The 26,108-nt window shown below is 43.3% G+C and overlaps 2 protein-coding genes across 2 annotated transcripts in view; one reads left to right on the top strand and one right to left on the bottom strand.

The window, feature by feature from the left end:
* Nucleotides 1-9,101, top strand: part of LOC310633234 (vomeronasal type-2 receptor 26-like) — a gene marked incomplete at both ends in the record, with an annotated part of 39,342 nt that extends 30,241 nt beyond the window's left edge. Inside the window, 3 exons of the mRNA XM_083350923.1 lie at nucleotides 2,295-2,519; nucleotides 6,427-6,553; nucleotides 8,176-9,101. Of these exons, the coding sequence (XP_083207049.1) occupies nucleotides 2,295-2,519; nucleotides 6,427-6,553; nucleotides 8,176-9,101 (1,278 nt within the window). The remainder of the gene's footprint in view (nucleotides 1-2,294; nucleotides 2,520-6,426; nucleotides 6,554-8,175) is intronic.
* Nucleotides 9,102-15,091: 5,990 nt separating this feature from the next.
* On the bottom strand, nucleotides 15,092-24,976 carry LOC310633231 (vomeronasal type-2 receptor 26-like; the record flags this gene model as incomplete). Its single annotated transcript, XM_083350921.1, has 6 exons — nucleotides 15,092-16,023; nucleotides 20,639-20,765; nucleotides 21,519-21,749; nucleotides 22,521-22,720; nucleotides 23,060-23,327; nucleotides 24,815-24,976. 6 exons carry the CDS (start codon nucleotides 24,974-24,976, stop codon nucleotides 15,092-15,094), a joined length of 1,920 nt encoding a protein of 639 aa, XP_083207047.1.
* Nucleotides 24,977-26,108: the final 1,132 nt, after the last annotated feature.

Raw genomic sequence — 26,108 nt, 5'->3', positions numbered from 1 at the left:
GCATGTCAGCAACTGGGCCACACAAACAAGCAAAGCGCCATCTGCGAGATGCAGGCAGCACACAAAACCACACACCCTCCAGTCCATGGAAAAACTTCCCTCCACGGAACTGGTCCCTGATGCCCAAAAGGTTGGGGACCTCTGGTTTAAAGGAAAGAGCACAACATGGAGAGAAAAAACCAACTGTTTTACAAAAAAGAGGATACCAGAACAATGGAAAAGAAGGATTTGGGGGAAATAGCAATTGTTAAGTCTGGGGTGTTATGTGGCAGGTGCTTGTCTGTTTGAATTCTACAGTCCCAGAACACTTTAGAATCAAGAATCAGAACAGAGCTGGAAGGGACCTTGGAGGTCTTCTAGCCCAACCCCCAACTCAAACAGGAGACCCTATACCATTTCAGACAACTGACTGTCCAGTCTCTTCTTAAAAATCTCCAGTGATGGAGCACTTACAATGTCTGGAAGCAAGCTGTTCCATTGGTTAATTGTCCTCGCTGTTAGAAAGTTGCTCCTTAATTCCAGGTTGCTTCTCTCCTTGATTAGTTTCTATCCATTGTTTCTTATCTTGCCCTCTGGTGCTTTGGCAAATAAATTGACCCCCTCCTCTTAGTGGCAACCTCTCAAACACTGGAGTACTACTATCATGTCCCCTCAGTCCTTCTTTTCTCTAGACCAGACATGTCAAACACAAGGCCTGGGGGCCGGATCTGGCCCGCGAAATGGTTTCATGTGCCCCACGAAGCCATCCTTGAAACAGTGAAGGAATGACCCTACTGCCTTGTCCAGGCCAGCTGGGAGCCAATGTACAATTTTGTGGTGACCATCTATGCTGAAACGCATTCAGTCTTAGCTCCACAAGGCCATCTGGAAACAGCAAGGGACCAGCCCCTGCTGCGTCGGCCCCGCCCCCTGGGTGCATGCTGGGGAGGTATCACCCTTTGTGAGGAATGAAGAAATGCACCATTGCCTGGAAGTGGCCAGCACATGGCCCTCCCTACTTCGGGCAGCCTAGGGGCTGGGCAGCGTTGCGCTTCTCTTCAGATTCATGCCACCCACCTCAGCCTCTTGGCACTGTGAGGAGACCGCCCCACTGCCTGCCAAAATCAGGCAGGCTAGGGGCTGGGTAGCACTGAGCAGGTAACATCGACTCATGGTTCTCATGGCATCCCCTCCCCCAGAGTTTCAAGCCAGATAAGTGAAGTAGGTGAGGGGCATGTGCTGGCCACTTCCAGGCAATGGTGCATTTCTTCATTCCTCATAAAGGGTGACACTTCCCCAGCTGCATTTCTTGCCTGTTTTTCTCCCTGCCTCATCTCAAATATTTTCCTACCACTCGAAGGAAGGAAGTTAGGAAGGAAGGAAGGAAGGAGAGGGAGGGTCTGAGGGAAGTCCTGCCTTAGTCCTTGCCTGCTGCCCTTTCACCATCCCCTTGCCCCCTCCTCCTGGCCTATCCTGGGGGGGGTCTCACATCCTATTGCTAAGAAAGCTTTAGATACAAAGCCAGGTCTCTTCACATGGAGAGGGAGTGGGCCTCCCTCTTGACTTTGCCCTCGAACCCATCATGAGCAACCTGGCTAAGGAGAGCCAGCACAACAGCAGCAGCCTTGAGGAAGAGGTAAGTGCAGTTGGGCACCCCCTTGGGGAAGTGGGGCTGGGCTTAGTGCTGCGAGTGCTTGAGGGTGGGGCTGGGCATTTGATCTCCATGCCACCGTCCAGCCCCCCCATGGCCTGAGAGGAACAATGAGGCTCTTCCAATGGACCATGCCTTGGCACTTGCCCCAGTCCCATCTCCTTCTGCCAAAGACCCTCATATCTGTCCCACTCCTGCCCAGGCCCCCATAGACATCCGTGATGTGAACGATGTAGAGCTGGCCATGCCCACGCAGTCGGCCACACAGACTCCAGCCATGCCCACCCAGTAGACCATGCCCACCCTGGCCACACCCACCCAGCCCCCCCATGGGTAAATGCTGATGTGGCCCTCAATGGAATTGAGTTTGACACCCCTGCTCTAGACTAACCAAACGCACATCCTGCAATGATTCTTCATGTGTTTTAGTCTCCAGGCACTTAATCACCTTAGCTGTTCTTGCACACCTATCTCTGGGTGGTTCACACAATTAAAGTTGTGAATAAGAAACAATTGAAAATAAACAAGTAATAATAAAAACCATTAGAAAAACCAATTCTAAGATTGTGCTTTCTATTAGGCTGAAGATTTTATAAGCAGATGGAATTATTAGACTCTGTTTCCTGTTCTCTGAACATGGTTGGGGGTTTTTTCTTCTTGTTAGCTTCACTCTTTCCTGGGAAACAGCCAGTTCTACAACTCCTCTCTGGTAGGAGTGTATTTGGATGAGAAAGGGGAGTTGAGTGCCAGTTTTGATATTATGAAATGGGAGACCTTCTCCAATGACTCTACCCATGCCACAAAATTTGGAGAGATACAGAGACATTGGGGCTCCTCAGAGACTGATTTTATCCTGGATCAGGACAAATGGTCCAGGCATTTTAATCAGGTAGGTACAATCCATTCATCTCATTGGGGTGAAATTCAAATTTTTTTTTAATTTGTTAAAGTTCAAAAATACTAGAAGGTCATATATATATATATCTATATCTATGTTATATTTGTCTATCACCTCTATATCTATCTATCTATCTATCTATCTATCTATCTATCTATCTATCTATCTATCTATCTATCTATCTATCTATCTATCTATCTACCCAGGATTATATTTAAAGCAAATAGCAATATAACTATATTGTTGTTGTTGTTGTTAGCTGCGAAGTCGTGTCCAACCCATCGCGACCCTATGGACAACATTCCTCCAGGCCTTCCTGTCCTCTACCATCTTCTGGAGTCCATTTAAGCTCACGCCTACTGCTTCAGTGACTCCATCCAGCCACCTCATTCTCTGTCGTCCCCTTCTTCTATTGCCCTCAATCTTTCCCAGCATTAGGCTCTTCTCCAGTGAGTCCTTCCTTCTCATTAGGTGGCCAAAGTATTTGAGTTTTAGCTTCAGGATCTGGCCTTCTAAAGAGCAGTCAGGATTGATCTCCTCTAGGACTGACCGGTTTGATCGCCTTGCAGTCCAAGGGACTCGCAGGAGTCTTCTCCAGCACCATAGTTCAAAGGCCTCAATTCTTTGGCGCTCAGCCTTTCTTATGGTCCAACTTTCACTGCCATACATTGCAACTGGGAAGACCATAGCCTTGACTATACGCACTTTTGTTGACAGGGTGATGTCTCTGCTTTTTAGTGTGCTGTCTAGATTTGCCATGGCTTTCCTTCCGAGGAGCAAGCGTCTTTTAATTTCTTGGCTACAGTCCCCATCTGCAGTGATCTTGGAGCCCAGGAAAATAAAATCTGTCACTACCTCCATTTCTTCCCCATCTATTTGCCAGGAATTGAGAGGGCCAGATGCCATGATCTTGGTTTTCTTAATGTTAAGTTTCAACCCAAGTTTTGCACTCTCCTGCTTCACCCGCAACAAGAGGCTCTTTAGTTCTTCTTCACTTTCTGCCATTAGAGTGGTATCATCTGCGTATCTTAGGTTGTTGATATTTCTTCCGGCAATCTTAATTCCAACTTTTGAATCATCTAGCCCTGCCTTCCTCATGATGTGCTCTGCATATAAGTTAAATAGGCAGGGCGAAAGTATACAGCCTTGCCGGACTCCTTTCCCAATTTTGAACCAATCAGTGGTTCCATGTCCAGTTCTCACTGTTGCTTCTTGACCCGCATATAAGTTTTTCAAGAGACAAATAAGATGGTCTGGTACTCCCATCTCTTTAGGAACATGCCACAGTTTGTTATGATCCACACAATCAAAGGCTTTAGCATAGTCAATGAAGCAGAAGTAGATGTTTTTCTGGAACTCCCTAGCTTTCTCCATGATCCAGCGTATGTTGGCAATTTGATCTCTAGTTCCTCTGCCTCTTCGAAATCCTGCCTGTACTTCTGGTAGTTCTCGATCCACATACTGCTGAAGTCTAGCTTGTAGGATTTTAAGCATGACTTTACTAGCATGAGAAATGAGTGCAATGGTGCGATAGTTTGAACATTCTTTGGCACTGCCCTTCTTTGGAATTGGGATGTAAACTGATCTTTTCCAATCCTGTGGCCACTGTTGAGTTTTCCAAATTTGCTGGCAGATTGAGTGTAGCACTTTTACTGCACTGTCTTTTAAGATTTTGAACAGCTCAGCTGGAATACTGTCACCTCCACTAGCTTTGTTGTTGCTCAGCTTTTCTAAGGCCCACTTCACTTCACATTCTAGGATGTCTGGCTCGAGGTCAGTGACCACCTCATTGTGATTATCTGGGACGTTAAGCTCATTCTTGTATAGTTCTTCTGTGTAATTTTGCCACCTCTTCTTAATCTCTTCTGCCTCTGTTAGGTCCCTGCCATTTTGGTCCTTTATCATGCCCATTTTTGCATTAAACGTTCCCTTCATCTCTCCAATTTTCTTGAAAAGATCTCTGGCCCTCCCTATTCTATTGTTTTCTTCTATTTCTTTGCACTGTTCATTTAAGAAGGCATTCTTACCTCTTCTAGCTATTCTCTGGAATTCTGCATTCAATTGGGCATATCTATGTTTTTCTCCCTTGCCTTTCGCTTCCCTCCTTTCCTCAGCTATTTGCAAAGCTTCCTCAGACAGCCATTTTGCTTTCTTGCATTTCTTTTTCTTTGGGATGGTTTTGGTTGCTACCTGTTGTACAATGTCGCGAACCTCTGTCCATAGTTCTTCAGGCACTCTGTCTATCAGATCTAATTCCTTAAATCTATTTGTCACCTCTACTGTATATTCAACAGGGATATGATTTAATTCATACCTGAGTGGCCTAGTGCTTTTCCCTACTTTCTTCAGTTTAAGCCTAAACTTTGCAAGGAGAAGCTCATGGTCTGAGCCACAGTCAGCTCCTGGTCTTGTTTTTACTGACTGTATGGAGCTTCTCCATCTTTGGCTGCAGAGCATATAGTCAATCTGATTTCTGTGTTGACCGTCTGGTGATGTCCATGTGTAGAGCCGTCTCTTGGGTTGTTGGAAAAGAGTGTTTGCTATGACCATCGTATTCTCTTGACAAAATTCTATCAGCCTGTGCCCTGCTTCATTTTGTACTCCAAGGCCAAACTTGCCTGTTATTCCGCTTATCTTTTGGCTTCCTACTTTAGCATTCCAATCCCCCATGATGATAAGGACATCATTTTTGGGTGTTAGTTCTATAAGGTGCTGTAGGGCTTCATAAAACCGGTCAATTTCATCCTCTTCAGCACTGGTGGTTGGGGCATAGACTTGGACTACTGTGATATTGAATGGTTTGCCTTGGATTCGAACTGAGATCATTCTGTCATTTTGAGGATTGTATCCTAGTATTGCTTTTCCTACTCTTTTATTGACTATGAAGGCTACTCCATTTCTTCTGAGGGATTCTTGTCCGCAGTAGTATACCTGATGGTCATCTGAATTAAATTCACCCATTCCTGTCCATTTTAGTTCGCTGATACCTAAGATGTCAATGTTCAGTCTTGTCATCTCTTGTTTCACCACGTCCAGCTTTCCTTGATTCATGGATCTTACATTCCAGGTTCCTATGGAGAAAAAATCTTTACAGCATCAGACTTTCCTTTCACCACCAGACACATCCACAGCTGAGCGTCCTTTCGGCTTTGGCCCAGTCGCTTCATTCTTTCTGGCGCTACTAGTACTAGCCCTCTGCTCTTCCCCAGTAGCATATTGGACACCTTCCGACCTGAGGGGCTCATCTTCCAGCGTCATATCGTTTTGCCTTTTGGTACTGTCCATAGGGTTTTCATGGCAAAGATACTGGAGTGGGTTGCCATTTCCTTCTCCAGTGGATCACGTTTTGTCAGAACTCTCGGCTATGACCTGTCCGTCTTGGACTATATTACTATTGTGTATAGTATGTATTCGATATAGTTAGAGGGGAAAAAATCTATTTGTTAAATTTATTTGCTGCTTATCTCACCGTGATGCTATTCTGGACAGCTTCATACAGAGCTACATAGGGAAAGGTAAGAGACAAGAAAGAAAAACACTCCACTGAATGACCTAAAAAGAACAAACAGAAGAAAAATACCTAAGAACTGGAGAAAATGACAACAAAAACAATGAAAAATCACTAAAGGGTAGGGAGGGAAAGCTGTGTTCACCATCCTGAGGTTCTGGAGGAAATGCAGATTACATATCGAATAGATAAGCAATAAGAACTATTTTATGTACAAAGATGATAGTTAACAATATATTGAGTGTCCTGCCAGAGAAATTACAACAACCATCCTACAAAAAATCCAGAAGAAAAATAGCTTGCCAAACTACTGAATCGTTCTCTTCTCAAGAGCTCATTTTCATGGACAGCATCTGACATGTGGTGGTAATGCATTTTTGTTGTTGCTAGAGATTTCATCATTCCAGGTGTACTGGAAGATGTCATCCTGGAGAAGCCAAAATAGTATTGGAGGGAAAGCCACTTTGCTGTTATGGCTGTTCTTTGTGTGCAGAAGGGACTATCTCAACTCAGGAAGGTAGGTGTCTGCTGAAGAAAGAGCTGGGTTTTCTGAACTGGGCCGGGAACCATTAAGATGCATTCTGAAACACGGAATTGCTGCAATAAGTAATTAACATCTGAAACATGTGCTCCAAAAGATTTACAATGAAAGAATTCTATCCTATTGTTCCATTGAAAAATATGACAAGAGGAAATGGATTTACAATGATCAGAATAAACATTTCACCATGAAGTTGACATAAGAAAGTCAATATGGCCACAATGTCTGGAAATACTTCCTTAGGTCCTTTTAAACTAGTTGAAAGTGCAGAGTTTGAACCCAAATGTCAGTGTGAGAGAGAGGAAGCAAATAGACAGGGTGACTGGTAACAGGATGGAGGTCCACAAGAAAGATCCTACTCTACAGAAAGCCCATTTGTACTACACATCTACCCTGCTCCAGTTACCAGATAAGAACAGTAGGACCTCTATTACTGGACTGGGATCTGAAGGAAGAACTAAAAACCTTGTACTCCCAGACTGTTGGATTTTTTTCTGTTAGAAATAGGTAAGCAATAAAGCAATGAAGGCAATCCAGTAACAAAAATTAGCAAAAGTTTATTAAAGGTAAAGGTAAAGGTTCCCCCGCACATGCATGCTAGTCGTTTCCGACACAAATACAGGTGCACATGAGGTGGACCCAGATCAAACCATGCAACAGATTTTTATACCCCTTTTCCCCGCACTTAACATTGTTCTAGTTTTCCATTGGCTGGATACACAAGCTATCCGGAGCGCTTGTTAACAAATGTTCCCTAGCTACAGGGAAAAGGTTCCCTTGCTACAGGGCAAAATCTCCCTAGTGACTGTTCAGAAAGCACATACACCCTTCTTCCTTACCTTTTCTGGACTTTTCTGAACCACATTGTTAATTGTAAGAACAGCAGCAATTTTTCAAAAGTTCCACAACTTTCTATATAATCAAAGTTTATTTTAGAGGGCTTCATATTTCATAGTTCAAAAATGAATAAATAAACTGTTTTTATGAGACAGAATGCTAGTTTGGTGTTCCCAGTTTGATGTAATAGTTAAGTCATCAAGCTAGAAAGTGGGTGTCCATGAATTATAGTTCCCCCTTAAACACAAAGCCAGCTGGGTGATCTTGATCCAGATTCACTCTCTCAGATCTAGGAGACACGCAACGGAAAATTACTTCTGAAAAGACTTGCCAAGAAAATTTCAGATTCTTGTTCAGGTAGTCTCCAAGAATTGAGTATGATTGAATGGGGTGGGGGGGGAAACATAACTATGGGGCAATCTGTGTATGGAGATTCTCAGTCATCCAAGTCATAGTTGTCCCAAACATGCTTTTTCAACTAGGCATCTGGACTTTCTTGTTTTTCTTTGAAGGCATTCTGCTTTTCACCTAAGAAGTTTCTTCAGCTCTGAGATGAAGAAGCTTCTTAGATAAGAAATGGAATATCTTCAAAGAAAAACAAGAAAGTCCAGTTGCCTCTCAAACAAGGAGGAATTCTTAGTGGATGATCTGTCTGGGTTTCAATCATCAGAACTCACAGATGGAAAATAGCATAATACAATATTCATTCCAGAAGGAAGGCATTCATCATGCTATATGCTACACTCATGTTTTCCTTTCAGATGCAGATCATTGCAGCAAGTGTCCCGATGATCAGCATCCAAATAAGGCCCAAAATCAATGTCTCCCCAAGATTCAAACCTTCCTGTCCTACAAAGACTATCTGGGGATCATCCTGACAACCCTTGCCCTCTTCTTCTGCTTAATCACAGCCCTGGTATTAATCATCTTCATTAAATTCCTGGAAACTCCTTTGGTCAAAGCCAACAATCAGGACCTCTCCTTTGTCCTCCTCGTTTCCCTCATGTTTTCTTTTTTGTCCTCTTTCTTTTTCATTGGTCAGCCAAGGGCTACCACTTGCCTTCTTCGACAAACCATCTTTAGCATCATCTTCTCAGTTGCCATCTCTTCTGTTTTGGCCAAAACAGTCACAGTGGTGCTGGCCTTCTTGGCAACAAAGCCAGGGAGCAAGGCAAGGAGGTGGCTGGGGAAGAGCTTGGCAAACTCCATTATTATTTTTTGTTCTGGCATCCAAATGGGCATCTGCACATTCTGGCTGGGAACCTCTCCTCCATTTCCTGAGTCTGATTTGCAGTCCCAGACTGGAGAGATCATCCTGCAATGCAATGAAGGCTCTGTTGCCATGTTTTACACTGCCCTTAGTTACATGGGCTTCCAAGCTGCTGTCTGCTTTGTGGTGGCTTTCCTAGCCAGGAACCTCCCTGGAGCCTTCAACGAAGCCAAGCTGATCACCTTCAGCATGCTGGTTTTCTGCAGCGTCTGGATCTCCTTTGTGCCCACCTATCTGAGCACCAAAGGGAAATACATGGTGGCTGTGCAGGTCTTCTCCATCTTGTCCTCCAGTGCTGGCCTATTGGGCTGCATTTTCATCCCCAAGTGCTACATTATCATTTTAAGGCCAGACCTGAATACAAAGGAGCAGCTAACGGCAAAAACTGATGTTGGCTTGAAAGCAAAGATTAAATAACTGCAGTGGGCTTATTCCTTGTTATGTGTTAATTTAATAATTTAATTTCTGCTAGATAGTCATTATAGTTGTGAATGAGGAGAAGTAGATTTAATTTACAGTGTGCTAAAAGGAATAATTGCTTCACCCTCAGCAAGCCATTTTAGCTGCTGCTTTTTTCCCCATTGAAGCTTCAGGGGGACCATACTGAAGTTACCATTCCAGCTTTGTGGACTGAAAACTTGAAAGGGTTGCTCTTCCCAAACTCAGCAAAGTCTACTCCATTTGGAGAAGATATTGGGCAATAAAGACAGGACTGTTTTTGCAGACCATTTCATGGGAGCTGAAACCAAAAGAATAGAGGAAATCACCAAGGCTGGAAAACAAAGGAGCTTGTTTCAAAACATCACTCATGAAGACCAGATCAATATTTCAGCACTGACTTATTTGAGAAAAAGACTCTTCAATTTTCCTTATTTTTGGAAAAGGGTTGAAACAACTCATTTTCAATTTGCCATTATGAATTTCTGCAGGAAGGGCAGGAATTTTGCTTATTCACTTTCCAGGATTGTTTATTGTAGCTATTCATTCCATGACATTAAAGTTGATTAATGAAACCCCATGCAAATTTTGCTTCTCTGATCATCTGCTGCTCTTATAGACTTGAGATATAAACCCGAAACATAACACTGTTTACATTTTTTTCTATTCATACACTGCTCTGACGTATGCACCAGATGGGGAGTGTAAAGTAGAAATTTCCATTTATCCAGTTATTTACTGTATTTATATGTACATTGACATCTGTAAAAAGTATTTATCGGTAGTATTTTACTTACAATCAGAATTTTGGCTGTAAGTCATTGTGGTCATAAATTGAGGGACCACAGGCCCAGATTAAATTTTACAATAAGTTTTGTGATGGCCATAAAACAAGGCAACATGTTGTTAGGAAAATCCAGCAATATCCAATGGGCATTTTTGCTGTTTTCTGTTGCAAATTGTAAATCACTGCAGCTGATTCAAGCCACTTGCCAAGCACCTGAAATGTGATTATGTGGCTATGGGGAGGGAGCAGCAATCGTAACTTCAACCATAGTTTTTAATGTCCGTGGAGATTCTCAGTCATCCAGGTCATAGCTCTCCCAAAGATGCTTTTTCAGGAGGCATCTGGACTTTCTTGTGACAGACCCTGCCCTATGGAATATATTGCTCTCTGACGTTTGGCAGGCCTTCACCCTCTTGGCCTTTCATAAAGCCTTAAGGACATGGAATTGGGAAATTAGACAATGTGGGAAGGCCCCTCCTTCCCAGAATAAAATTATTCCACAGGATATTAAAAGAGGCAGGATGGAATATTTCCCTGAAAGGAGAGGAGAAGAAATATCTTAACAAAGCCAGAAAGCAGTCCCAGTCTTCCTGCTATAGGAAAACAGCCTCAAGCAGAAGCTTGAAGAGGCTAGTCTTTAAGAATGGAAATTTTGCATTCCTTCAGAAAGCTGGGCCACACTATTCATAAACAAACAACAGCCAGAAACCCTAAGTAAGCAACACAATAGACAAGGAGACCAAACTGACAAGATTAGCTCAGTCAAACAAAACATCTAGGATTTGCATTTCCTCTCTTGCCTGAAGACCCAGCCATGACCCCTACATGACACCATAGGAATCTGGCAACACCCATTAAAATATTAAAGGACATTTTCTTACACAGGAACAGGCATCTCAAATACAAAGCTCCAAAGAATGTATAAAAACCCGCCAACTCTCATCCCATTTGATCAGCCACCCCAGAAACATGCTGCTGTCACTGAAGTTTCTGGCTGCCAAATAAACAGAGACTTTCTGTTATGTACATAGGGGATGTTACACAGATATAAGCCACTGACACCACCAGGTGGCAGGGTGCCCTGTCCGGATTGGCAGGGTAGTCTTTGGCGGGAAATCCAGATAATGTGATTGGTTCCAAGTATACCTGGCTAGGTATATAAGTGGGGCAGTTGCCCCTTTGTTCGCCCAGTCTGTGCTACATCAATAAAGAGTTGGGATGCTGAACCCTGGTGTCCGGAGTCATCAACCTTAAAGTAAGTCTGTCCATTTCTGCACAGTCTAATATTTTTTTGATTATTTCTTCTTCTGGTGGTATTTCTTCGTTCTTCCAATATTGCGCAAATATAATTCTTGCCGCTGTTATCACACATAAAATCCAATATGTACTTTGCTTATCAAGGTTTTCTGGCATTATACCTAGTAAACAAAAAATCAGGTTTATAGTCTATGTGTTTCTCTAATATTTTTTCTAACCAAGTGTGGATTATTGTCCAATCTCTTTGCTTTAACACATGTCCACCACATATGATAATAAGTACCTGGTTTGTGTTTACAATTCCAACAGTTCTATCCCCAAGAATGCTTAGGTGGTCCATTTTTCTATCCACCTATGCTTGCAAACTGGTCCATAAACCATTTGCACAGAACCATAACCTCTCCCCCACCACCAGGATTTATACTTATTACAGACAGCTGGTCATTTGCATTCTTTTAGAGAGTCTTTGAGGCCATTTGGAGGTTTACCTGTCTCCTCAGGGTCACCTGAGCAGTGCAGGTAAGTGTGGAGCCTTTTCTTTGAAGACCTTTTGCTTCTCATCCAAGAAGCTTCTTCAGGTCTGAATGGATGGTGGAGAATAGAAGGATTTGTACTCCTTGGAGACAGCTGGTCATTTGCATTCTTTTAGAGAGTCATTGATGCCACCTGGAGGCTTATCTATGTTGTCTGAGTCACCCAAGTAATGCATCCTTCTGAACAGTAAATCCTTCCAGTCCCCACCATCCAGTCAGATATGATATGATAGAGATATTAAACAGTATGGATTTTACAAAGAATAGACTACGTTTGATCAGACATTATCAACTTCTGATGAAAAGTTAATTAAAAAATGGACAATTTCTTATTAAATTTCAAAATGGAAGATGAACAAGTAAAAGAGACAATGATAGTATGGGCAAAGAATTTTTTATATAATATAGACTTAGAAAAGTGGCAAGGTTTGTGGGAAAGAAACTACTGTATAAATTGACAATGTAAGCTTCATACAAAGAAAACTTATATAAACTGTTTTATAGATTTCATTTGCCACCAACAAGATTAGCAAAAATGTTTAAAAACATGTCAGAGAAATGTTGGAATTGTAAACACAAACCAGGTACTTATTATCATATGTGGTGGACATGTGTTAAAGCAAAGAGATTGGACAATAATCCACACTTGGTTAGAAAAAATATTAGAGAAACACATAGACTATAAACCTGATTTTTTTTAACTAGGTATAATGCCAGAAAACCTTGATAAGCAAAGTACATATTGGATTTTATGTGTGATAACAGCGGCAAGAATTATATTTGCGCAATATTGGATGAACGAAGAAATACCACCAGCAGAAGAAATAATCAAAAAAATATTAGACTGTGCGGAAATGGACAGACTTACTTTAAGGTTGAAAGAAAAAAAAGAAACAGAATATTTTCAAACTTGGGACCTATTTTATCAATGGTTAGAGAAAAGATTTAGGGATTAGGAATTTAATTTGCATTAGTGAATAAGATACTCAGGCAACACTTTTTTGTTGAATAATTATTATTGAACTCTGTTTAAATAATAATAATAATAATAATAATAATAATAATAATAATAATAATAATAATAATAATCATCATCATCATCATCATCATCATCATCATCATCATCATCATCAGGGCTTTTTTTCTCATAGAACGCTCAGAACGGAGTTCCGGCACCTTTTTTGGATGGAACATTGTAGGGTAGGCAAGGCGGGTTGTATGACATGTGTGAGTTCCGGCACCTTTTTCTTTTACAAAAAAAGCAATAATAATAATAATAATAATAATAATAATAATAATAATAATAATAATAATAATAATAATAATAATAATAATAATAATAATAATAATAATAAAGAACCGATAATAATAATAATAATAAATAATAAACAACAACTTTATTTTTAAAAAGAAGTTGCATTCAGATGTTGTGAGTGCTTCATCACTGGAGGTTTTTAAGAAGAGACTGGACAATCACTTGTCTGAAATGGTATAGGATCTCATGCTTGAGCAGGGGGCTGAACTAGAAGTCTTCCAAGGTCCCTTCCAGCTTCTATTCTGATTCTGATTCTGATTCTGATTCTGATTCTGATTTTTTTCAGTGCTGTTGTAGCTTCAAACAGTCACTAAATGAACTGTTGTAAGTCAAAGACTATCTGTAATTAGAGAGATATCTGTCTGATCTGGATGGAGGACAACAGGCTTCAGTCGAATTCTGTCAAGATGGAATGGCTGTGGGTGCAGGGGACCTCAGGATCTCCATCTTTAGTTCTGGATAGAGTTGCAATATCCCAGACAGACTTGGTGTGGAAACTTGGGGTTCTCCTGGACTCATGACTCCTGCTTGAAGAGCAGGTGACAATCATGGCCAGGAGGTTCTTTACACAAATTCATGTTAAGAGCCAGTTACACCCTTATCGGAATCATGAGGCCTGCACACAATCATCTCTCAATTGGATTACTGCAATACACTCTACACAGGGCTACCCTTGAAGATATTCAGAAGCTATAGGTGGTGCAGAATGCAGCAGTGGGCACAGTTTTTGAGGGGGCTCTAGGGTGGCACATACAACACCGCTGTGATGTAAGCTGCATTGGTTATCAGTTTGCTTCGGGGTCCAATTCAAGGTGTTCGCTATTCCTGTAATTGCCTATATGGTATGGGTTGGATTTACACTGAGGAACCAGCCCACTTCGCATCTGCTAAGGCAGGGGTCCACAATCTTTTCGATTCCATGGACTGGCACCAGCAGCATCAGAGGTTTTGGCAATGTGTGTGAAGGGGAAATGGTTACACACACCCAATATAAATCCCACACATGTACAAATGAAGCTTTGCATGCTCCCCTGCCACTTCAGTAGCCCAGTTCCCAAGGGGCCACAGCCTGGTAATGGTCCACAACCCGAGAGTTGGGGACCCATGTGCTAAGGAATTCTGGTGGGGGGGAGCAAGGACCACTCACCACAAGGGGTTGTTTATTGAGTAAGAAGATCTAATCCCTGTCCCATCCATCTCCTTGGTTCTGATTTTCTACATAGTTTAAAATTTTAATGTGCATAGTTTTAAATTTTTAATTGCTTTTTATCTGTCTGTCTTTCTGTCTGTCTGTCTGTCTGTCTGTCTGTCTGTCTATCTATCTATCTATCTATCTATCTATCTATCTATCTATCTCTATGTATCTATCTCTATTCTATCCATCCATCGATTTATCTCTATTCTGTTCTGTTCTGTTCTGTTCTATTCTACTCCTATTCTATTCTATTCATACATACATCTCTCTCTCTCTCTTATCTATCTATCTATCTATCTATCTATCTATCTATCTATCTATCTATCTCTATCTATTCTATTCTATTCTATTCTATTCTATTCATTCTATTCTATTCTATTCTATTCTATTCTATTCTATTCTATTCTATTCTATTCTATTCTATTCTATTCTATTCTATTCTATTCTATTCTATTCTATTCTATTCTTCTATCCATTCTATCTAATCTATCTATATTTCATGTTTTGAGGCCACCCATCTCCCTCAGCATTTTTAAGCCACCCAGATTCACCCTGTTGGGGAGATGGGAGCTGTATAAATTTAATAAATAAATAACTACTAAGCAAACATTTCAATGCATAAAAATATTGAGTATCTAGATTTTTAAGCAAACGTTGGGGAGTCCAATGAATTAACTTTGCCAAAGTGTTATAATGCTTGAAATAAATTGTAACATTTCCATGATGTCATCAAGAGTACAGTCCAAAAGATATAGCTCTCGCTATGGGGCTTTTCCCCTAAAAATCTAGAAACGTTTCAACAGTTTTCAAACAGATTAACCAAATTCCCCTGGAATACCTAATCAAGCTATGATGTAGCACCACCTGGGAGGGTTATGACAATTAGGATTGTTTTATGTTCACTGTCAAGTCATCTTTAGTTTTTGCCGTTAATTGCTCCTTTGTATTCAAGTCAGGTCGTATCAAAATAATGTAGCATTTGGGGATGAAGATGCAGCCCAGCAGTCCAGCACTGGAGGCCAGGATAGAGAAGACCTGCACGGCCACCATGTATTTCCCTTTGGTACTCAGGTAAGTGGGCACAAAGGAGACCCAGACACTGCAGAAGATCAGCATGCTGAAGGTGATCAGCTTGGCTTCATTGAAAGCCCCAGGGAGGTTCCTGGCCAGGAAAGCCACCGTGAAGCAGATGGCAGCCAAGAAGCCCATGTATGAGAGGGCACCATAAAACATGGTGACAGAGCCTTCATTGCACTTCAGAACAATCTCTTCTGGCTGGGAGTGCATGTCAGAATCAGGGAATGGGGGAGAAAGTCCCAGCCAGATGGTACAGATGACAATTTGGAGGACAGAGCAAGAAAGAACAATGGAGTTGGCCAAGGTCTTTCCCAGCCATCTCCTCACAGCATTCCCAGGTCTTGTAGCCAGGAAAGCCAGCACCACTGTGATTGTTTTGGCTAAGATGGAAGACACTGCAATAGAGAAGATGATGCTGAAGGATGTTTGCCTGAGAAAGCAGGTGGCTGCTCTTGGACGGCCAATGAAGAGGAGGGAAGTCAAGAAGGACAACAGAAGAGAGACCAGGAGGAAGTAGGAGAGGTCCCGGTTGTTGGCCTTGACTATGGGAGTTTCTAAGAATTTGATGAAGATTGCTAAGACGAAAGCAGTGACCAAAGATAAGAAGAGGCTAAATGAAGTGAGGATTATCCCCAAGTCTTCTTTGTAAGACAAGAAGGTTACTTTCTTGGGGATGCATTTGGTTTGGTCTTTATTTGGATGCTGATCTTCTGGACATCTTGTGCACTTCTCTGCATCTGGGGAGAAGACAAGACCTCAAATATTAATTTTACATGGCCATAATAAAACACTCCTTTTGAATAGGCATATACTAAGTTACGGCTAAAATATTGGGTTTAAAAATCCAAATCTGTCTCAGGAGAAAATTTGGTTGAAAATTCCTAGTAGGAATGAGGAAGGAAAACAGCCAAGAGGAACAAAAAGGATGTAAAAGGAGTAAAAACAGACTGGCTGGAGTAGACTGCATGGTATTAATGAAGGGATGAGCCACCTAGGAACTAGATTAATTCCAAATATAGGAATTCAGATTCTGGTCAATGGGGACTCCATTGTTTAAATATTTATACATTTCTCAGTGATTGGCCGGTCTGCTACTGGGGTTATTATTTATTCAATTTATTTGCTGCTTCAGGGGAGGGGAAGGAAGGGGGAGAGGAGAGGAGAGGAGAGGAGAGGAGAGGAGAGGAGAGGAGAGGAGAGGAGAGGAGACCCTCCCGTTTCAGCTTCCAGTTCTCACACTCACCATAATCCACAACATTTCACTGGAAGACAAAACATGTTCCCTATGCACTGCTTTGCAGCTTCAAGCCAAATGCAATTAAAGGAACTTTGGAGGTCTTCTAGTCCAACCCCCTGCTCAGGCAGAAGACCCTAGACCATTCCAGAAAAATGGCTATCCAATCTCTTCTTAAAAACCTCCAGTGATGGAACACCCACAACTTCTGTTTTCACCTGATTTTAAGTTTGCTTGCTACCAGAGTCACTAAATAATAATACATTATTATTTATCTTACTTTGGAAACTACCAAACTAGTGTGACTAGTGTTAGTAGACACATAAGGAGACAAATTCCTTGTATCTCTAATCACATTTGGCAAAATAAAGCATTCCATTCCATTCCATTCCATTCCAAATATTCTATTCTATTCTATTCCATTCCATTCCATTCCATTCTATTCTATTCCATTCCATTCCAAAACTTATAGTTTTGGGGGACTTCAATCTACCATCTCTGGGAGGATCATCTGAGTTGGCTCGGGAGTTCATGGCTTCCATGACGGCCATGGACCTGACGCAAGTAATTTCAGGACCGACTCATGAGGGAGGCCACACCCTTGACCTAGTTTTCTTATCTGGTCGGTGGTTAGATGATCTTGGTGGGGGCTCTCCAATTATTATGCCCCTGTCATGGACCGATCATCATCTCCTGCGGCTGGTCTTCCGTTTTGCCTCCCCCCGCCGTGGGTGTGTGGAACCAGTTAGATGGTACCGCCCCAGATGCTTAATGGATTCCGCGAGATTCCAGGCAGCGCTGGGGTCCCCACCTGCCTCCCCCACTCACAGCTCGGCAGATGCCTTAGTGGAAGCTTGGGAAAGGGCGGCCACTGAGGCTCTTGACCGAGTTGTACCCTTGCGGCCCCTGACCCGATGCAGATCCCGTCGAGCTCCATGGTTCTCCGCGGAGCTCAGGGAGATGAAGCGCCGGAGACGGGGCCTAGAGAGCGGTTGGAGGTCCAGCCGATCCGAATCCGACCGATTGCGACTAAGAACCCATATTAGGTCTTATCTCGCTGCGATAAGGGTGGCGAGGTCCAATCACTTCGCTACCCTTATCGCGTCCGCAGATAATCGCCCGGCCACTCTGTTTAGGGTGACTCGCTCCCTCCTTAATCAGGAGGTGAGGGAGGAACCCTTGCAGGGTCGTGCCGAGGAGTTTAACAATTATCTGTCAGACAAAATCACTCGGATTCGGACCGGTTTGGACTCCGACTGGGCAGAGTCTGGCGATCAGGATGCGGGTGGTCTTGTCGATATCATTTGGGAAGAGTTTGATTCTGTGACTCCAGAGGAAGTGGACAGGATTATGGGGAGACTGAGCTCCACCACATGTTTATTGGACCCGTGCCCTTCCTGGCTGGTTTATGCAGCCCGGGAGAGGACACGCACCTGGTTCCAGGCAGTTATATCAGCTTCTTTGAGTGAGGGTAGCTTCCCTGCCGTCTTGAAAGAGGCGGTGGTGAGGCCCCTCCTCAAGAAGCCTGCCTTGGACCCAGATGTATTGAACAACTTTCGTCCGGTCTCCAACCTTCGCTTTCTTGCGAAGGTTGTTGAGAGTGTGGTGGCGCATCAGCTCCCCTTGGTCCTGGATGAAGCGGATTATCTAGACCCGTACCAATCGGGTTTCAGGCCCGGGCACAGCACGGAGACGGCATTGGTCGCGCTGGTGAATGATCTCTGGAGGGCTCGGGACAGGGGTCATTCCTCTGTTCTAGTCCTATTAGACCTCTCAGCGGCTTTCGATACCATCGACCATGGTATCTTGCTGCAGCGTCTCAGGGGATTGGGAGTGGGAGGCACGGTATTACAGTGGTTCTCCTCCTATCTCCAGGGACGCTCGCAGTCGGTGTTGACAGGAGGGCAGAGGTCGACCGCGAGGTCTCTCGTTTGTGGAGTTCCTCAGGGGTCGGTCCTCTCGCCTCTCCTGTTCAACATCTATATGAAACCGCTGGGTGAGATCATTCGTGGCTTTGGAGTTGGGTATCATCAGTATGCTGATGATACCCAGCTTTTTCTTTCTACCCCAAACCACCCCAGTGATGCCCTCAACGTGATGTCCCGTTGCCTGGAGGCGGTTCGGGTCTGGATGGGGAGGAACAGACTTCGACTCAACCCCGACAAGACCGAGTGGCTTTGCATACCTTCATCCCGGGTCTATTCGGATATTCCATCTCTTTCGATGGGGGGTGAATTATTACCCCCCATAGATAGGGCTCGCAACTTGGGAGTCCTCCTAGATTCACGGCTTACCTTGGAAGATCACATGGTGGCCGTGACTAGGGGGGCTTTCGCCCAGGTTCGCCTGGTGCGCCAGTTGCGGCCCTATCTAAGCCGGGATGATTTGTGCACGGTCACTCACGCGCTCGTGACCTCTCGTCTAGACTACTGCAACGCTCTCTACATGGGGCTTCCCTTGAGGACCACCCGGAGGCTCCAACTGGTACAGAATGCAGCCGCGAGAGTTGTGTTGGGAGTCTCCCGATACTCCCATGTGACACCTCTGCTCCGTGAGCTGCATTGGTTGCCAGTTGTCTTCCGGGTGAGATTCAAGGTGCTAGTAATGGTGTTTAAAGCCCTTCATGGCATGGGGCCGGAGTACCTCAGGGAACATCTGCTGCCGGCATCAAGCTCCCTGCGCCCTGTGCGTTCCCACAGAGAGGGCCTCCTCAGGGTGCCACCGGTCAGAGAATGCCGTCTTGTGGCCCCCAGGGGGAGATCCTTCTCTGTGGGCGCCCCGGAGCTATGGAACCAGTTACCGGTTGAGCTCCGGACGGCGCCCGATCTGCGCTCCTTTCGCCGCGATCTGAAAACATACTTGTTTGAGCAAGCCGGCCTGGCATGAGGGGGATTGGTGGGGTTTTTTATCATTTTTATTGGGTTTTTATTATGTATTAACTGTATTTTAATCGGGCATGTATTTAATTATCTTTTAATTTTTGTACATTTCTGTGTATTATTCTTGCCCTGTACACCGCCCTGAGTCCTCAGGGAGAAGGGCGGTATAGAAATATTAATAAATTAAATTAAATTAAATTATTCTATTCTATTCTATTCTATTCTATTCTATTCTATTCTATTCTATTCTATTCTATTCTATTCTATTCTATTCTATTCTATTCTATTCTATTCTATTGTATTCTGGTCTGGTCTGGTCTGGTCTGGTCTGGTCTATTGTAGTCCAGTCCATATTTTCTGTTCTGTTCTGTTCTGTTCCATTCCAGTCCATTCCAGTCCAGTTGAATCTATTCTATTCTTATCAGATGAGGGATACAGAAATCTAGACACCTACTTAACAGCAGCAAAGATAGGAAAACTAATTCTTGGCTTCCATCTTGCAATAATCCAATTGTTTGAAACTCAGAGCTGGTACGTCTCTTCTGTTGACCAATCCCATGTGGCTTTTGGCCTTGCCTTTCCTCTTGTCCCCAACTTGTAGATCAGACCTGAAAATCAACTCCACCAAAAGTCTAAAAATAATTTTACTGAGATAGGCACTAATAACTGAATCTTGTAAATTTAATTGCCTTGTGCCTCCTCCACCTTCTTACAGTTCAGTTTATTGGGGAAATGTCTCTCTGAGCTGCTTCCAGGAGTTGTCTACATTCTTTTTAAAAAGTGCTTTAGTTACTTTTATCTTCATTCCTATCTCCATCATGGTCATCTTTGTTCCTCTCTATAGACTGCTTGCACGTGGTTGACAAGCTTGCTTCCAAGTATCCCTGAATAGAATTCTTCAGTAAATCTCCTCATTCTTCAAGAGCTGCCTTTTCCCTATTAGTTATAATAATATATATATTATACGGTATTATTATTGTAATAGTATAAGTTGGATACTTTTAGATTGTTTGTAATTATGTTATAGACGGGTTAAAGTGCATTATGTATTTGGTTATTTATATAGTTGGTTAATGTTAGTTAGATTATGATTATTTTATATTTGTAACCCTGTAATCAGCTTTGGGAAGTGGGGGAGGGGGAGGGGGGTTTAGGGGTGGGTTGGGGATGGGATAATATTGTAACTTTTATAAAACTTTTCAATAAAAAAGAGCTTCCTTTCCCCATAGTGTTCCCTACCTTCCTGAGTGGAGATGGTGTGTTTTGCACACATGGTACACCCGTAGCAGCAAAGAGGCTTTCCTTCCAGGACCACCTTGGCTTGGCCAGGATGACAGCTTTCGGTACATCTGGAGTGAGGCAGACACTGACCCAAAGAGAAGGAACGTCATCATAGAAGATTAAATAGTGCCATAATCACAAGACATTAATCTTTTCCTGCTTCTCCCTGGTGTATTTCTCTTTTTGTGAAGGAGCAGAATGTATTTGTCAAAGGTGGGATTTTTCCCCCAGCTACTTGGAAAAGATAGGTTGCTCTGTGGACTAACCTTGGTCTGCTCACAGCTGGACTTAATTGGGACAGTTCTGAGTTTTAGTGAAGGGAATTGCTGGGGAATATTAATAAACTCACTAAAGCACAGTTACAGGTGTGTGAGTGAGTGGGGCAGCACACACAGTGGTTAGAATGGAGTATTGCAGGCTAACTCTGCCCACTGCCAGCAGTTTGATACTGACTGACTCAAGGTTGACTCAGCCTTCCATCCTTCTGAGGTTGGTAAAATGAAGACCCAGATTGGTGGGGGCAAGATGCTGACTTTGTAAACCACTTAGAGAGAGCTGTAAAGTACTGTGAAGCGATATATAAGTTTGAGTGCTATTGCTATTGCTGCTCTTTTTCCAGATGTAACATGAGCCAAGTAGCATCTGAATCTGGCTGATCCACAGTTGACTTCTTGACCATAGAGTCCAACTCAGTGATCCAAGGAGCCCAGCAATTTGATTGGAAATAGTGGTCCCAAACAATCCTTTATCCCAGCTCCAGCCACTTCTCGAACATTTCCCACCTGGCTGGAAAAATAAAGAGAGGTTGGAGAGCATTACATGAAGACTCTCAGCTCACCTGGTTGAACCTCTGGGACCAGTTTATGGCCTCCTGGTCAAGGATGAATTCCAGATCTTTGGACCCCTGTGGTCTATCTATCCTCCCAAACTTCACTGCCCCAAAGGACTTATTAGGAAAGGGCACCCAGTTCACAGTATCAAATTTGGCATAAAGGTCCCCTTTTTCATCCAGAAAAACTCCATCCATGCAAATATTGTAGAAGTGGAAATCTCTCAGGAAAGGATGAAGCTACAAGGACAAACAAAAGAATAACATGAGAAAAGAAAAACCAGGTTCTCCAAGTAGAGTTGGCAAACATCCATATAACTCTGGTCCAGAAGTCACGACAAACGAAGAGGAGGGGGAAGCTTCCCTGCCTCACAAACGTCACAAAATGGAAGACAATTGAAATCCAGTTTTGTCTGGATTTAAAATCCAGCACTGCATCCGGTTTTGGTCACCACATAACAAAAAAAAAATGTTGAGACTTTGGAACAAGTGCAAAGAAGGGCAACTAAGATGATTAAAGGCCTGGAGACTAAAACATATGAAGAACATTGCAGGAACTTGGTATGGCTAGTCTAGAGAAAAGAAGGACTGGGCCGTACATGATTACAGTATTCCAGTGTTTGAGAGGCTGCCTCGAGGAGGAGGGGCTCAATTTATTCTCCAAAGCACCAGAAGGCAAAACAAGAAACAATGGATGGAAACTAATCAAGGAGAGAAGTAACCTGGAATTAAGGACAAACTTCCCAACAGTGAGGACAATTAACCAGTGGAACAGCTTACCTTCAGATGTTATGGGTGGTACATCACTGGAGGTTTTTAAGAAGAGATTGGACAGCCACTTGTCTGAAATGGTATTGGGTCTGCTGCTTGGGGATGGGCCTGGACTAGAAGATCTCCAAGGCCCCTTCCAGCTCTATTCTGATTCTGTAATCTTAAACTCACCACACTATCGAAAATATCTTTGAAGCCTGAAAGCTCACCTTCAGGATTTTTGAAGGAAAAAAAAAATACCTGCCACATCTGAAGGACCAGCTGGTGATCTCTTTCCTTCATTGCTTTCTGCTTGGACCTGGATAAGTAAGCAGCATGTGAAGCCCGAGCAACTGCCCAGGAGAGCTTGTAAATACCGTAGCCATCCAGAGAAAGAGTTTTGTCCACCACTTCTTCCCGCATGGTCTCCAGGTCCTCATTCTCCTGGCATCTCATCCTTCCTTTCACAGAAAAGAGGTGTTTGGAATACGAACAACTGAACGCCTTTCTGCCAAAATCTTGCATAGGGACAAAAAATGTTTCATGAACATATTGTGGTCTTTTTACAGCATGGATTAAGAAAGAGAAGAAACCCTGGAGATGTTGAGGAGACAGTATTTCATAAGATAAATTCACAAAGAGGTCCCACATTGTTGTGGTGATCCAAACCTTCGCCTGGAGAGGCTTGATGTGCCTTTGAACATAGTCTTGAATCATCCATATAAAACTATAGAAATAGCGAGCTTCTCCATAATATATTAAAACACTGACCTTGTTCCACAAGTGAAATGGTTCATTACTCAATAGCCTCATTTTCCAGTACAATGTTGGGATGTTCACAGAAAAGGCTACACAAATCATGTTTCTTGTTAATATGGGGCTCAAAGTCCGTAGGAATCTCTTTCCGTTCTCAGTGTCTGGTGCAAGGAGACCAACCCAGTTCCATCTGAAATGGTGGAGCAGTCTGGCAATTCCCCAATATAAGTAATCTTCTTTGGGGACCATCGGGTAGATGAACGGGAAATGGGTTTTGTCATTTAGAGTTTCAGACACAAAACCATAGCTGACCTTATAAGAATGGAAATATTTTGAAGTCAAAATTTGCAAGATTTGATCTTTTGATGGAAGATCATTCATTTCATTTCATTTATTGGATTTCTATACCGCCCTTCTCCCTAGGGACTCAGGGCGGTTCACAGGGCATATATAAATAGGTATAAATAAGTATACAAAAATTAAAAGAAAATTAAACCATGCCCAATTAAAATACAGCAATAGTAAAATAATAAAACCAATTAAAAAAAACCATATTCCCCTTCAGGCCAGACCAGCTAACTCAAACAAGTGGGTCTTCAACCCGCGACGGAAGGATCGGAGGTCCGATGCCATCCGGAGCTCAACCGGCAGTTGGTTCCATAGTGCCGGGGCACCCACAGAGAAGGCCCTCCCCCTGGGGGCCACCAGTCGATATTCCCTGACTGGAGGCACACTGAGGAGGCCTTCTCTGTGGGCACGCACAGGGCGGAGGGGAGTGGATTCCGGCAGCAGGTGGTCCTCGAGGTATCCCGGACCCATGCCATGTAAGGACTTAAAGATCATAACCAAGACCTTGAACCTCACCCGGAAGACAACTGGTAACCAATGCAGCTCGCGGAGCAAAGGTGTAACATGGGAGTACCGGGAAACTCCCAAGACAACTCTCGCGGCCGCATTCTGTACCAGTTGGAGCCTCCGAGTGGTCTTCAAGGGAAGCCCCATGTAGAGAGCATTACAATAGTCTAGGCGAGAGGTCACGAGCGCATGAGTGACCATACACAGGGCATCCCGGTCCAGATAGGGCCGCAACTGGCGCACCAGGCGAACCTGGGCGAAAGCCCCCCTAGTCACGGCTACTATATGGTCTTCCAGGGTAAGTCGTGAGTCTAGGAGGACTCCCAAGTTGCGAGCCCTATCCACGTATGTGCACATACACAAGCACACTTTCACAGAGATATAAATGTAAATATTGATGTAGCTATAGATCATTATAGGTGTTCCACCAAAATCTAAGAGGACAAACTTTCTCAGATGCTGGAATAGTTGATTTCTGCCTTAGGTGAAGTGATGGAGTAAGTTGCCTCAGCTGTCCAATTCATCTGTTAGAATGTATGAACTGGAAGAGTTCGGTAATGATAAGAGGACTTACACAATGGTTAGTCCCACAGTGAAACAGAGTGCCTATTTTCACTTTGGCTAGATGGTAATGTTTTATGCATGCTTTTAAGAGTGGGTTCCTGTACTGGGGAGAGGTTGGGCTATATGATCTCTAGTATCACTTCTATTCTGTGCTTCTAAAAAGTGCAGAAATAGCCTCCCTGGAGGATCTCAAATGAAGATTTGCAGATGAGTATTCTATACTTTTGAAGGGTAACCAAAGGCAGGGGAGAAATTCAGTTCCACTGCCCTCTCTGAGTAAGTGCCCTAATGTTTGGATGGCCGAGAGGTCTTAAGTGCCATGTCATTTTCCTGGGCAAGACACATCCAAACTTAGCTTTTCTCCCCATCTCCATTCATACCTGTGGCATTTTGTAGAGGCTCGTCATGGTGGAAATCTGCGTGGAAATGTCAGACTCGGCCCCTTCAATCACAGCCAGCAGCCTCTTCTCTCTTCCACAAATGTAGTTTGGAACATTTGCCTGTCCGGTGGAAAGCAGGTCTGCCAAGGCATCAGCAGTCATTCTTGCTTCATAATAGTTCTCGTAAATCTCATAACCCAGGGTGACATTTGGCAAAACCTGGGGATTCTGGTTGATCTCACGGATGGCAAAAAGAAAGGAGAGAAGGAACCAGTATGATGGATAGCCTTTCCTGCATAAAGCCACAGATATAACACAACTTTAATATTCATTCAGCATTTTATCAGATCTTGCAGTTGAGCAGGATGTTCAATTAATAACTGGTGATCCATTCTGACTCTGTCCCTACTACTGCTACTACTATTACTACTCAGAATTTAGTCTCGGATTCTTCCTTCTGGAAGCAGAAGAGGCAAAATAGAAAATATTTCCCCGAGGATTATTCCTGATGAAGAGGAACATTAGATGTCCTTGAAAGCTTCTTCTATGCAAAAGAGTACAAATTGCACTCTAGAAGTCTACTTACAGAGTTGGCTGGTTAAAGAGAGGCTCCTGAAAGTTTGCTTGGAGAAGCTGACCTGGTCTTAGAGGCACAATCCCACCAAGCAAGAGATCTCCTGGGTGATAATAATTGTACACTGTATCCCGATCCTTGGTGAAGTCGAGAGGGCATTTTCTCCCATTGACTCTGGTGGGCAGCAGAAGCAGAAGCCACAGCAAGAGGAGCAGTTTTGTTCTCATGGCAAAACTTGGTAACATTTCAGGGAATAGACCTCTCTCCAGAAAAGTTACAGTGCAATCACATCTTTACAAGCAAGCCATGATCTTACATCTTGGTTGCCTCTCCAGATCTCTATCTAACCACATTGGCTCACTGAATATCAGGCAACATTCAAGATGTGGCAGCAGGCTGCTCCCCACGTTTAGAGATTCAGCGGTGATAGTTGGACAAACTCCCTTAAGATTTGGAGAAGGAAGCATGATTTTCACAATTATATGGCACCTGGGCTCCAGGAGCAGGTGCAGGGGTGGAGAAAAGCTGATCTGAAACCAACAGAAGGCAGTCTTGGTTTTCTGATGCTTTGTGAACTTTCCCTGAACAAATGTTCACCCAAACAATAAGGATTTGGTAATGTTGAAACCTTTTGGAGATTTTTTTTTTTACAAAATTTTATTAGTTTTCTATTTTTACACATCATAAGTCCTTGGCAAAGAATGCATTGTCTGGGTTCAT

This window comes from Vipera ursinii, assembly GCF_947247035.1.
Source record: "Vipera ursinii genome assembly, chromosome: 2".
NCBI classification, from domain to species: Eukaryota; Metazoa; Chordata; class Lepidosauria; order Squamata; family Viperidae; genus Vipera; species Vipera ursinii.
This window is presented reverse-complemented; position numbering and strand designations above follow the sequence as displayed.